At 44.2% G+C, this 11,933-nt stretch overlaps 1 protein-coding gene across 1 annotated transcript; it reads left to right on the top strand.

Annotated features, from left to right (window-relative positions):
• The first annotated feature begins 1,337 nt into the window (after nt 1-1,337).
• LOC119169274 (uncharacterized) lies at nt 1,338-10,346 on the top strand. Its single transcript, XM_075879660.1, has 6 exons — nt 1,338-1,487; nt 3,259-3,476; nt 6,167-6,302; nt 7,481-7,674; nt 8,796-8,931; nt 9,764-10,346. Exons 1-6 carry the CDS (start codon nt 1,439-1,441, stop codon nt 10,240-10,242), a joined length of 1,212 nt encoding a protein of 403 aa, XP_075735775.1. The 5' UTR covers nt 1,338-1,438; the 3' UTR covers nt 10,243-10,346.
• The last annotated feature ends 1,587 nt before the right edge of the window (nt 10,347-11,933 follow it).

The raw sequence follows: 11,933 nt of genomic DNA, 5'->3' as shown, positions 1-11,933 counted from the left end.
TTCACTCAAAATAAAAACTCCCATCTTCACGCTAGCTACTGGTTTATTAACGACGTACCCGGGCAATACACGGCTTTCGTCGTGTTATATGTACCTCACGCATATAACAGGTGGCCGAAATTTTTGGAGCCTCCTCTAATAATATCGTGGTTTTAGGACGTTAAATCCCAGCAAACATATAATGTCGTTCACTTATTTGAAGTGGCAAAGGTGCATCAATATATCATGGATACGTCCTGTTTAACGCATTTACTTGTCTGTCAGCTGCCCCCACGGTATAGAACAGTCGTCATTGTGGATGCCGGGCATGTGTATTGCGAACAAATACGAGGCAAGACAGCTGCAATAAAGGCTGCATTGCAATTTTTACCTAAATATAAGCAGCAAGTTTGCCTGTCATTCAAATAATGAACAATAGTGACATGACCAGCGCCCTACACGCGTCTTGATGTTGGAAAACATTTTACACCCATGGCATGCACGGCCATTTTGATAATATACGGATGATAAGTATAAGTTCCCAGCTACAGCTGCCAAGTGCTTCTCGTCTAGAGTGAGCATACGAATGTCGCGTTGTCAAAGACTAATTGGATGTGCTTACGATGTGTTGAAGCAATTTTACAGAAGTTGTGCGGTTGATTATTGAATGATTGATTGACTGATTCATTGATTGATTTATTGATTGATCAGTTCATTGATCGGTTGATTGGTTGATTGATTGGTCGGTTGGTCAGCTGAGTAATGGATTGATTGATTGATTGATTGATTGATTCTGAGGAACCATAGGCTTAAAGATGTTCCGCTGGTAGTACAGCAGAAGAAAGTACAGCAAATAAAAAAGGGTTATTAATTTCGAGCAAAATGCGTACAGAGGTCAGCACACGGCATCACTTGCACAATGCAGCTTACATTTCCAATAGAAACGCATTTGCGAAACACACTTCATTTGATGAGCAAGCGCTTAAGTGGACTTCGCGGCACCCCATAAAACAGCAAGCAAGTCACTGACTAATTGTTTACCAGCCAGGCTGCATGCATCAATACGGTTGTTTGCTACCACAAAATCGTGTCAACAACCTAAAAAGCAATTTCACAGCTACACTCAGTGCGTCGCGCATATGAGCGTATAATTCGAGTAGCCTCCTTTCTGCAAGTCAACTGCGTTTAAGTGAGTCGCATGTCTCGCGCTCGCTACTGGGCAACCTTGAGCCCAAACTCCACGTTCCCACGCCTTCAGCAGCGTGTCGTCAGACAAACTATTGCGGTGGTGATGTATGAGCTGTCCTTTCGCGCGGATTGCGTCGGCCTGCGACAACGCAACGAGCAAGACATCACCACTCCCCTGGTGGAGAGGGGTTTTTTTTGTCGGTCTTAAAAGGACAATTGGGTGGAGCTCCAAGACTTTATCGAAGACAGCTACCTTCACAGGTAGCACGAAATGGCCCAGGCACCGTGCTTGTTGTTCCTCTTCTTCTGGATTGCGACATGTAAGTCAGCAGGATTCTGTTGTTGTTGCTTTTTGTGGGTTAAACTGCCTAAGACGAAAGTATTATTATTATTATTATTATTATTATTATTATTATTATTATTATTATTATTATTATTGCATAATATATATCACATCATTGCACCCCTTGTGATTTGTATATTTTGGTTTCCAATGAAGTACTCTTGACTGTCTAATTTCGCATGTTTTCAATAACAGCTGCCTTGTAATACTTTCCCACTATTCCACAAAAAATTTGTCTGCCAGCATAAATTAATTCTCCAGTTGCTATTTCCGTATTGTGTACTGATCCCCTCCATGCATTAATATTTGCGTGGGATTGACGATGTTTAGATAGATAAATAAACGAAAATAAATAAGAAAATAGGTAAATAAAAAAAACTTGGAGGACGCTTCAGCTTCGCCTTCAAGAGTTTATCGTGATAACGTAATCGGGCATCGTCCGCATTTGGAACTGCCTGCCTGCTTCAGTTCTCGGTGCATTCCTCAACCGTACCGTAGGGAAACGAACGACTGCGCGTGTAACAATGGCCGGCTTAAGGTACCCTAGAATGCCTACTGCAAGTAAACTAGTTACGAGTGTCCACTACGCCATAGTTATTCCTTTTGCCAATCAGCGAAAGGCCCACTACGCTTCCGTAAGGCAACACGCGAACCTAGGCAGCTGTTCACTTCATGTCTTTGTAGATGAGTACGATTAAATATGTCTGAACGCTTTGTAATGAGGCATTTAAAACAGGCATTTAAAACACCCCCTTGTTGCGCACTTCACATATTCTGACACCGGGAGCGATTCAACGCTTCCGCCACGTAGAGAGACCTCTGCCATACGCGCTACTCTTTCCACTTCATGACATTGATACGTAGTGTCTTTTTACAAAAGTAGTTTTAAGAAATAGCATGGCTCTGTAGTAGAACATCTGCTTTTTCACACAGATTGGGTTCGATGCTCACTATAGGATTCGAAGACTTTATTTGAATCTCAATTTTTTCGTCGCGAACAAGATGGTATTTTTCTCGCAAAACGACGCCAACACCACCGCCGACTCTGGAACTTTTGCTGAACAAGCTCTTTAATACTATTGTGTTAATAAACAAATAAAGTTTCCCACCCACTAGAAAACACCAATAGCGGGAACGTATCTCACTCGACACCGACGGGGAATATTGGAAGTAATGCAGACACCCTCTAGTCACGCTCCTATGCAGAAGCTAACACGATATACTCATCAGCATTGTATATCAGACGAATTAAATGAGTGTGTTGATGCCTATATTGAAGGGAATACGTACAAAAAAAAGCTAACTTACGAGAGAATCTGAGATTAGGAACATTTAAACAGTAAGACACACACCATTGCTTGCTCTTCAACAAACGCTCCTCCAAGATGTAAACTACATACGCTTAGGTTGAAGTTTAAACCAACTGGAAGCGTTCGAAAAAGGAATATAAGTTAAGCTGCCTATCTTCCTTTTTTCAGCAGAACGAAACTCTTTAGATACCCGATATTGTTTCGGTGTAGCCTGGCCGCCTGAAAATTAGTCCGGAAGGGAAAAAAATCAACTATTCAATGTTTTAGCGTCTGCTAATCGCGCAGGTGGTCGAAATGTTAGGCCGTTTGTTTGTGACTGAAAATAAAAGTCTATGACTACTCCTACTAGTACTGACTGCACGCAAACTGACTACGTACGATGCTATTCGACCAGCAACTTGTGCAGAGATGAACAGATGTGATGGCCATTTGTTACAGACGCCGCTGTCCCGGCGGAAGCACTGAGGGTAATCGAATTGAAGGCTGCCGAATCACCTATTCGCGGATCCACTGTGACGCTCGAATGCAGCTACGACCTGGAGAGGGACCAGCTCTACAGCGTCAAATGGTTCAAAGATGGCATCGAGTTCCTGCGCTATGTGCCCAACGACAGGCCGAGAATACAGGCGTTCAAGATCAGAGGACTCAATGTAAACGTAAGCACTGTTCATTCTGTGTTCTTTTCTCAATTTCACTGGAAAACAATTACCCACAAAAGTTTTGCTTATAACATCTGTGTCGCGTGGAAGCCTTGTTATTGTGCGTGTGTATACACGTAAGTGCGTAATATGAATTAATATCTAAAAATGTCATTACTACGTTTATTTACCAGGTTGATCATATGAAGAGATAATGCCATTATCAAGCTTAATCTTCCCTCAGGAATATCTCGAGCAAGGAGACTCTTCTATGCCGTCTGTGGCTAGGCGTAGCCTTCACGAGCGCATACTCCTTTCTTATTGAAATGGCCAGCACATCTGCATGCAATTACTGCAGCTGCGAAGAAACGATCGCCCATCATCTTCTGTGCGAGTGTACCCATTTGAACGCGCCAAGACAAGAACTTACCAAAGCTCTAGATTGAGTAGATGATCGCTCTTTATCGAAGCGAAAGATTCTGGGTCATTGGCCGAGTCCATCCTCAGCCCAGAAGGCTTTAAAAGCTTTGCTGCGCTTTTTGCGGACAACTGGCTCCAAAGACAGACTTTATTGTCTTATTCTCTTTGATTTTGTCTTTCATCTTTCGCCATTTTTTTATTTTCTCTCTCTCTCTTTGCAATATTTCTTTTCTATCATCTTTTATTCCCCTCACCTCTTTCCTCAGCACAGGGTAGCCAGCTGGTCTAAAGACTGGCCAAGCTTCCTGTCCTTCCACATATTTTTTTCCTTCCCCTCCTCCAATACTATGCGCTCTCACTTTTTTTAAGTGTGAATACACTTTATAAGCGACCCCAAACCATCCACCGCCTTCGGCGGCGTCCGCAGTCTTCTCTCTATCTTTAAAAGAAAGAGGACTTGGCGGGCCGCAGCGCGACGCTCTACCGAATAAGCCACGGACGCGACGCTGATGTCGGTGTCGCTCCTCCGCTCTTGCCCCGCCGCGGTGGTCTAGTGGCTAAGGTACTCGGCTGCTGACCCGCAGGGCGCGGGTTCAATTCCCGGCTGCGGCGGCTGCGTTTCCGATGGAGGCGGAAACGTTGTAGGCCCGTGTGCTCAGATTTGGGCGCACGTTAAAGAACCCCAGGTGGTCAAAATTTCCGGAGCCCTCCACTACGGCGTCTCTCATAATCATATGGTGGTTTTGGGACGTTAAACCCCACATATCAATCAAATCCTCCGCTCTCCTCGCTCGCTGCAGCTGCGCGCGCACCCCTCTCTCTCGCGCGCCCGCCTTCTCTCTCATTCTCCCGTCGAGAGCGGGTCGTGAGGGAGAGTAAAGTTAAAATCCGTTGGCATTCGCCAGTTAGTTAACGTAAACTCTCCCGTGTGATCAATTGCGATTCCCAGGAACCATTACACCATAAAGGCACCATAGTGTGATTAATAAATATAATAGTGCGAATTAATAAATGCCCCTCATAGCATCACCCCGTGTATTCGCACTTAACCATGTTCACCCTCGGGGAAATGCTTGGGAGTTTTTTTCTTCTGGACTTGTCAGAGCACTTAGCTTGCATTATTACTTCCCTTTACGAAGTGTAGCTCTAAAAAGTCAACAAAGCTACTAACCCTGTAGATAGCAGTTTTCCCTTATGCGTGAGTGGTATGTGATAAAAGCTTACTATATCAGTTTGTATGAACCAGTACTTTTTATATGTGTATTAGTGAGTGACACGCAGGATATTTAACAAGAGGAAGGAGTGAATAAAACGGAATAAATGAACTATAATGATCATGATGCACTGGAGTATGATGATGATGATGCACCGGAGTATGATGCTGATGGTGAACGATGGTGATGATTATGCTCGAAGTGAGACTATAAACTGTCTCAGTCTACCCACACCTACACACGCATGGTTACATCTTCGCCGTCTAGTGGATTTCATTGCGTGAAACTACCTGAGCTTTTTTTTCTTTCCTAGTTTTTTCACGATATTTTGAAATCATTAGACAACCATTCTTTTCATCGTAGTTTTACTGAGACGAATTTCTCTCACAGAGACAAATCATCTCATACTCTTGTGGTTTTTTTTTTAATTTTTACTGAAAGCAGTTTTCGGTAAGTGTAACATATTCAAAAAATCGTAGTAACAGACAAACTTCTAAAAAGAGACCTGGACTGCAAGTTGCAACATATTAATATATAGCTTACTGACTATACCAAACATGACAAAGTCACACTATTGTGGAGAAGGACCCCTTTTTGTTTTGTTCTTCTTCTCTTTTTTTTGCTATTGAACCCACGCGTTCAATGCGTTGTCACAGAAATTGTGGGAATGGTTTGATTCAACTGTTTTACTTGCTTGTGATATTAAACACCGGTAGTATTCTGATAGTCGAGACACAATATGAAGCATCACTTCGGAGAAAAAAACTTCACTTTCAGATTGATACTGAGAGAGAAATGTTCAGTAGGGCAGAAAAGTTGAGAAGTTGGCGCGAATCCCTTTTCTGGCCTGCCATCTAGCGTTAGAAAAAAAAGGGGGGGGGGGGAGAAAGCAGACAGAAGGTGTTGATACAGGCCTGCACCAAGCTCAAGTAAAAGCGTAATATATATGCATGCTCTCGAGAAATGCCGAGAACCTTTAAGCGTTACAATCTTTTAATGAGTTTGCTCACAGAAAAAAACTATTGCGATAAAACACGAGTCGTTCTTTGTCTTGATAGAGAATCTATCTCATAGGTTGCAAGCAGCAACGACACTACAGCAGTGCTTGACCACGTACAGAACTCTGCCTCGGGAAATTACAGCTGCGAAGTGTCAACTGAAGCACCGACGTTCGACGTGGGTGTGGCTGAAAAGAGGTTGGTCGTCGCAGGTGAGTGAAAACGATGTTCGGAGCATTACTGTTTGGCATAGGCATGTGCGCAAGAAAGGTGAGGAATGCCCCCGCCCCTAATTGTGCAAAAAGGCGTTAAGTTAGCTCCGTACTATTACTCAGATGGATCTGCCTTGTCACTGTGTGAAATGCAGATCGATTCCCATGCAGGTCTTTGATACTAACCATGGCTGAATAGCCATGACTGTGCAATGTACAAAAACCGCGTATATTTGCCACTTTCACTCCGGAAAGTCGGGTAAGAAAGGCTGGTCATTGTAATAAGCATGTCACTATTAGGTTTCAATTTTCACATCAATCGCAGATCATGTTTTTTTTTTCAGACTTGACCATTTCAGCGGGGGAACAATAATAAAAAACCATGTATACGTTTATGCTGATCTGGTGGGTGGTCAAGTCACTAGTTTCTTCAAGCTAATAAGACTACAGGCAGCGTCGTAAACACTTCCATATTTCCTTGAACTGCTCTTATGACCTTAAAGTACACCCAGTTCTCGGCGCACTATTGTTGTTTGTATATTTAACTCCGTCGAAATTCCGGCGTCATAACTGGGGCCGCGACTGTGTGCTAAGCGATGAAACTTTGAAAGCGTGCACCGGACATAGTGGGAGTCGCCTGCTGCGTGCTAAGGCGCGTCCCGCAGGACCTGAATAAAGCTGTTCCAGCCAATTAACCGGACATCGCTGTGAATGTGGCAAGAACGTGATTTTAAGGTACGCCCACCAAAATGTCTCAGGAAAATCAGACGTCATATATAAGTTTTCTAAGTATCGCCAACCTGACCTAGCAAAGCCTTTAGCAAACGTATTTCGGTTGTGACAATTTAGAAAGTAAGTTTAGTGTGTAAATCGGCTGTAGAGTTATAATCGTCGCTGTGCTCCAGACTCGTCTATATTGATAAATTTTGAGAGTAGCGCCAATTTCACGACACTCATGTATAAAATGGGCCATGCAGTTCCTTGGCAGCCATTGCAGCCTCTGGTTTTAATGAAAAAAAAAAGAGGAGGGGCTAGATGCACAGAACACGAGACACAAAGGGGCACCGAAAGAACACAACCTAAGTTCTGCACCATTTAGCTGAATCGAACAGCCTGCTGCTGCAGTGATCCTTAGAGTGGCCCTATACATGTGTGTGTTTTCAATCCACACTACGCAGAAACGCCTATATCGATAGACCAGCCACCAATCGGAATCCTCGGCGGTTCCGTGCGTCTCAACTGTGCTCACAACCTTGGCGGATTGCCCCTGTACAGTTTCAAGTGGTTCAAGGACGACAAAGTGTTCTACACGTTTACCCCTCGCAACAGGCCACCGGGAAAAATGTTCAACGTGCAAGGAGTGACGGTCGATGTAAGTACACTGCTATGCGGCTCACATGGAGCCTTCCTCAAATAGGCGGCGCCAGGTGTGGCAAAGGACTATTGGCGTAACTAAGGCGGGGGGGGGGGGGTCATACATTTACCCCACCTCGACCTCAAGAAATTTTCAATTTTATATGCCTATATATATGAACATACGAACGCACGCACGAACGTGGTTTAACGACCTCCCCGAAAAACAATTGTGAGTAGGTCCCTGCATAGTCTACCCCTCCCCTCCCCCCTCATCGTATTGCCAGAAAGCACCCTCTATTGTAGACTTGAAAGGCGGGAAAGTATCCATTCTTGGGCAGTGCACAACAGACAATACACTAGAAGGGAACAGGACCAGCGTTTGTCATGCTTTCTTATCGTGTATCGCCTTGTGTGCTCCAAAGAATAGGTATGCCCCTCTATAGTTTCTTAAGAGTTGCCCTTTTTCTTCCCTGGAGGATCTCTTTCATTGTGTAGGTTCCATCACAGATGTAAGAACTAGCACACTTTCACGGTTAAATTGAGAACATAATGCAGCGTCTTGTACTTTACTGTCATTATGTTGGGATAGCCGGCTCTAGCATAGCCTACCTTCCCATATGTTGCCAAATATAAATAAAAAATAAATAAAAACATAATGCAGCATGCAACCAGTTGTTTCTATAGCTGTAGTGTGTTGCGAAGATCCAGAGTAAGTTTTCATCGCGCAACGTTGGTTCTGATAACCATAGCACTCATGAACGTAACAAAAAAGTTGAAAGAGCAGCGCACGTGTCACAAGATATGCGACCTATAAAAATCTTCAAGGGCAACCACGCGTGTTGCAGTAGAGCACACAAGTTCGAAGCACCAGTTTTCTGTTTGTTTCTTCTTTCATAAGCTGTGTTTTCCTTTCGTTCATTCCACTCATCATGTGTGTGAATCTATGTGTCTTATCCTCCGCTCGCGTCAGATTTATCATTTCATGTCAAAATATTGAGCGAACTTCGAACCCGCTTTTTCGTCGTTGGTGCTGCCATCCTGCGGAACGAACATTAAACAAGAATGATCGTTGAGTCAGTAAGGCCAATTCACTGCAGTTTAGGTCAGGCACTCATTTAGTATTCTTTCCCACCACAGAGGCTGCAAGGAAACTATTCGTCCCTCTACCTGAAAAACCTGAGTGCCCTGAGTGCAGGCGCTTACCGCTGCGAAGCCAGCTCCGATGCTCCTCCCTTTCTCACGGTCCAAGACGAGAAAATGCTCGCAGTGTTCGGTACGTATGCGGAACCCCCAAGTGGCCGCTGCAGTGCTTTTTAATTCTTTTGCCTTTCGAATATTTTTTCAGACAGATGGCGACATAGACAGCAATGTTCCCATTTTCGTTGCTATGAGCCTACTGAAATGTCAAGCACTGTGGGAACCAACGTTATGCGATCCATTTAGCAGATTGGCTGTGTGATTTAGCAATTGGCTCTGTATACGTGGCGAGGTGATACAAAAATATAGTCACAAATAGCCCATGGAATGATGTGTCCCTGCAAAACAAGCAAGTGTGCGTGTGATATGCGCAGCTGTGTCGCACAGAAAGACCAGCTCGACAGATCAGAAGATGAGACGCTTGTGGCCGTTCAAATTCAAAGTTGTTGTTGTTTGTTGTTGTTGTTGTTGTTGTTGTTATTGTTGTTGTTGTTGTTGTTGTTGTTGTTGTTGTTGTTGTTGTTGTTGCTGTAAGTTCTGAAGAGAGCTGCTGCCGGTAATCAGAGGGTGCTCTTTGTTTCTTTTTTATTTAGAAAAAAAAGGCTGATTTGTGCAGTCGCTGCCACCTTCGCAAGAGAAGTGAAATTCTTCATTCTACAACTTCGGCAAACAAGCGTTGCCATTGTCGTTGTAGTAATTGTCAGGATCCGTTCTGAATTGGGTTTCTCTTAGTTTTCTCTTTCCTGAATGAAACCGCCTTGCATTTTTACTACCTCACATTTCTTTCGCCTTTTCATATTCATGATAAGCAAATATGTGCATAATATTGAATATGCGTTCAATGCTTTCGATGACCTTTTCACGCCGCAACATTTTTTTACTTAAAGTTTTCTCTCACTTTCTCGCAGAACAAAGTGACATGAGACCCCACATCACGTACGACAGGGAGTCTTACCAGGTGGGAGGGTTCGTGCGCGTCAACTGCACCTCCAGCCGGTCCAGGCCGGCTCCCAAACTGGCGGTGTACGTCAACGACCGCCTCTTGATCGACGCCGACGTCAGGACTAAAGTCGACACGCACCCGGACGGCTTCCAGGTGACCACGCTCTCTGCGAACATCCCAGTAAAGCAGCACGACGTAAGCAGAGCTGCCCTGCGAGTCAAGTGCCAGGCCAGCTTCGTGGGCCTGTACGAAGCGGTGGGCGAGATGTCCATACCAGTTGGGCGGCATACCGAAGACCACAAGGTGTTCAACCAACACCAGCGTCTACAGCACACGCAACCGCCACAGAGACCGTCACACCTCGCTTCCATCTCGTCGATACAAGACGAGTGTTTCACCAAGGCTATTCAAGTTCTGGCAAGGGCGTGGGCCGCCTACCAGTGAATAGAGTTGCACCCAAGGATGTTCTTCGTTCCCTTACACTCACCGACGCGGTCTATTTGAGATTTCTCAACGTGTATAATAAAGATGTAGAAAATTGTTTCCTAGTCATTGCGCTATTGGTTCATAGCACTTTTTTGCTATACGCAGTTTTATTCATAGCTCACGAAAGCACCGTGATAACACCGTTCGTCATCTGGCTTGGTTTAAAGTAGCATGACGATGCTCAACCCACTTTCATGGCATACACAGGGGACTGTAAATTGAAAATTTTCTGGCGAAATGTTTTAACTCCCCCACCACCCCCTCTCTGGCTAGGCCAGGGGCACTCCATGTTGTCGAAATGTAATTAAAGGCAAGAATGAAAGATCGCTTGATGCAGATACTACAAGACTAGCTTAAAGGTATTTTTTCATGAGTCACCATTATTAGCCTTCAGGTTGGTTACTTTCCAGCATCGCTTTAAAGTACACTTTAACGGAAGGTCAAAGTAAATGGCTGCAGCTGCTGTAAAACTAAAAGCGGAGCACATCAGACACTCGACGTTAGGAAGGCTTAGGTTAGGGTCTCTCAATAAGCATTACGGCACCTAAAGAGCCGGTCCTTAAAAATAACGTAGAGAATAAAATAACGCAAAAAAGTCTACGATGGAGTTTGAGTCCCCCGACAATTCACATCCCTAACTCCCTATGTGGTCTACATCTCGATAACCTATGGTGCAATGTAGTTATTGTTGTAAAGTCTACCTCGACCTTTACGTGTGATATCGTCTTCCATTTTAACAAAAAAAAGCTAAATTTCACGGGTTTGGCTCTTCCCGTGACTGCTGTATCCTAGTATGGACGAAGTGCAAACGGAATCGTGCATGTGGTTGAATCTCTCGTTAAAGCATGTCGAGTAGACACAATTATTATGAACTCCTTTAGGATAAAATGTACCTCATAATTATATCATGATATTGGCACGTAAAACATCCCGAAGTGTTGCATCCATCTTAATGACACCCACTGTCCGTTTCATGAATATTTCCCGTCTTGTGGATTTAAACCAAGCTTTGTGAGCTCAAAGAATCTTTTCCATCACTCTCAGCATGCGCCAGTGCTTGGCTATGCACCTTGCAATAGGTAAGCACGTTAATGAAACAGATAAATAAATAAGTCTATTGGTGTGTGCGTGTGTTCCACCCTTCTTATGGTCTGCATTGAGTGCCTTGCTATGAGCGAGGAATGTGTGCGTGTCACGTTCCTCACGCCTCGACTGCTGTCGTAACTGTTTCCCAGCAATATCAGTTGCCTGGTACGATCGCTTGAGACTTTTTTTAATAGCTGCGACAGATTCTCAAGTGTGAACACTATAGCACAACTCACCAGATACATTAAATCAGGATCACTGAATGTCAGGTGACGTAAACTTAGAGGACACTATGTACGCTGGTTTCCAACAGGAGGCGCATGTCCATCATATTCCAACAGATGGCAACATCATCTCCATCAGATTAAAAAAGGCGGCGTGTAGCCATCAGAATCCTACACATTCAAACAATATGTTATAATGATTCTAACCAGTGGCGCTGCCTTTACCGTCAAGTAGCAGTAACAGCAGCAGCAGCAGCATTAGTAGTAGTAGTAGTAGTAGTAGTAGTAGAAGGAGGAGGAAGAGGGGGAGGAAGAGGGGAGAGGAGGATGAGGAGGATG

Source organism: Rhipicephalus microplus, chromosome 2 (genome assembly GCF_043290135.1).
Source record: "Rhipicephalus microplus isolate Deutch F79 chromosome 2, USDA_Rmic, whole genome shotgun sequence".
In the NCBI taxonomy this organism is placed as follows: Eukaryota; Metazoa; Arthropoda; class Arachnida; order Ixodida; family Ixodidae; genus Rhipicephalus; species Rhipicephalus microplus.
Note: the sequence above shows the minus strand (reverse complement) of the source record. Positions and strands in the feature narration are given on the sequence as shown.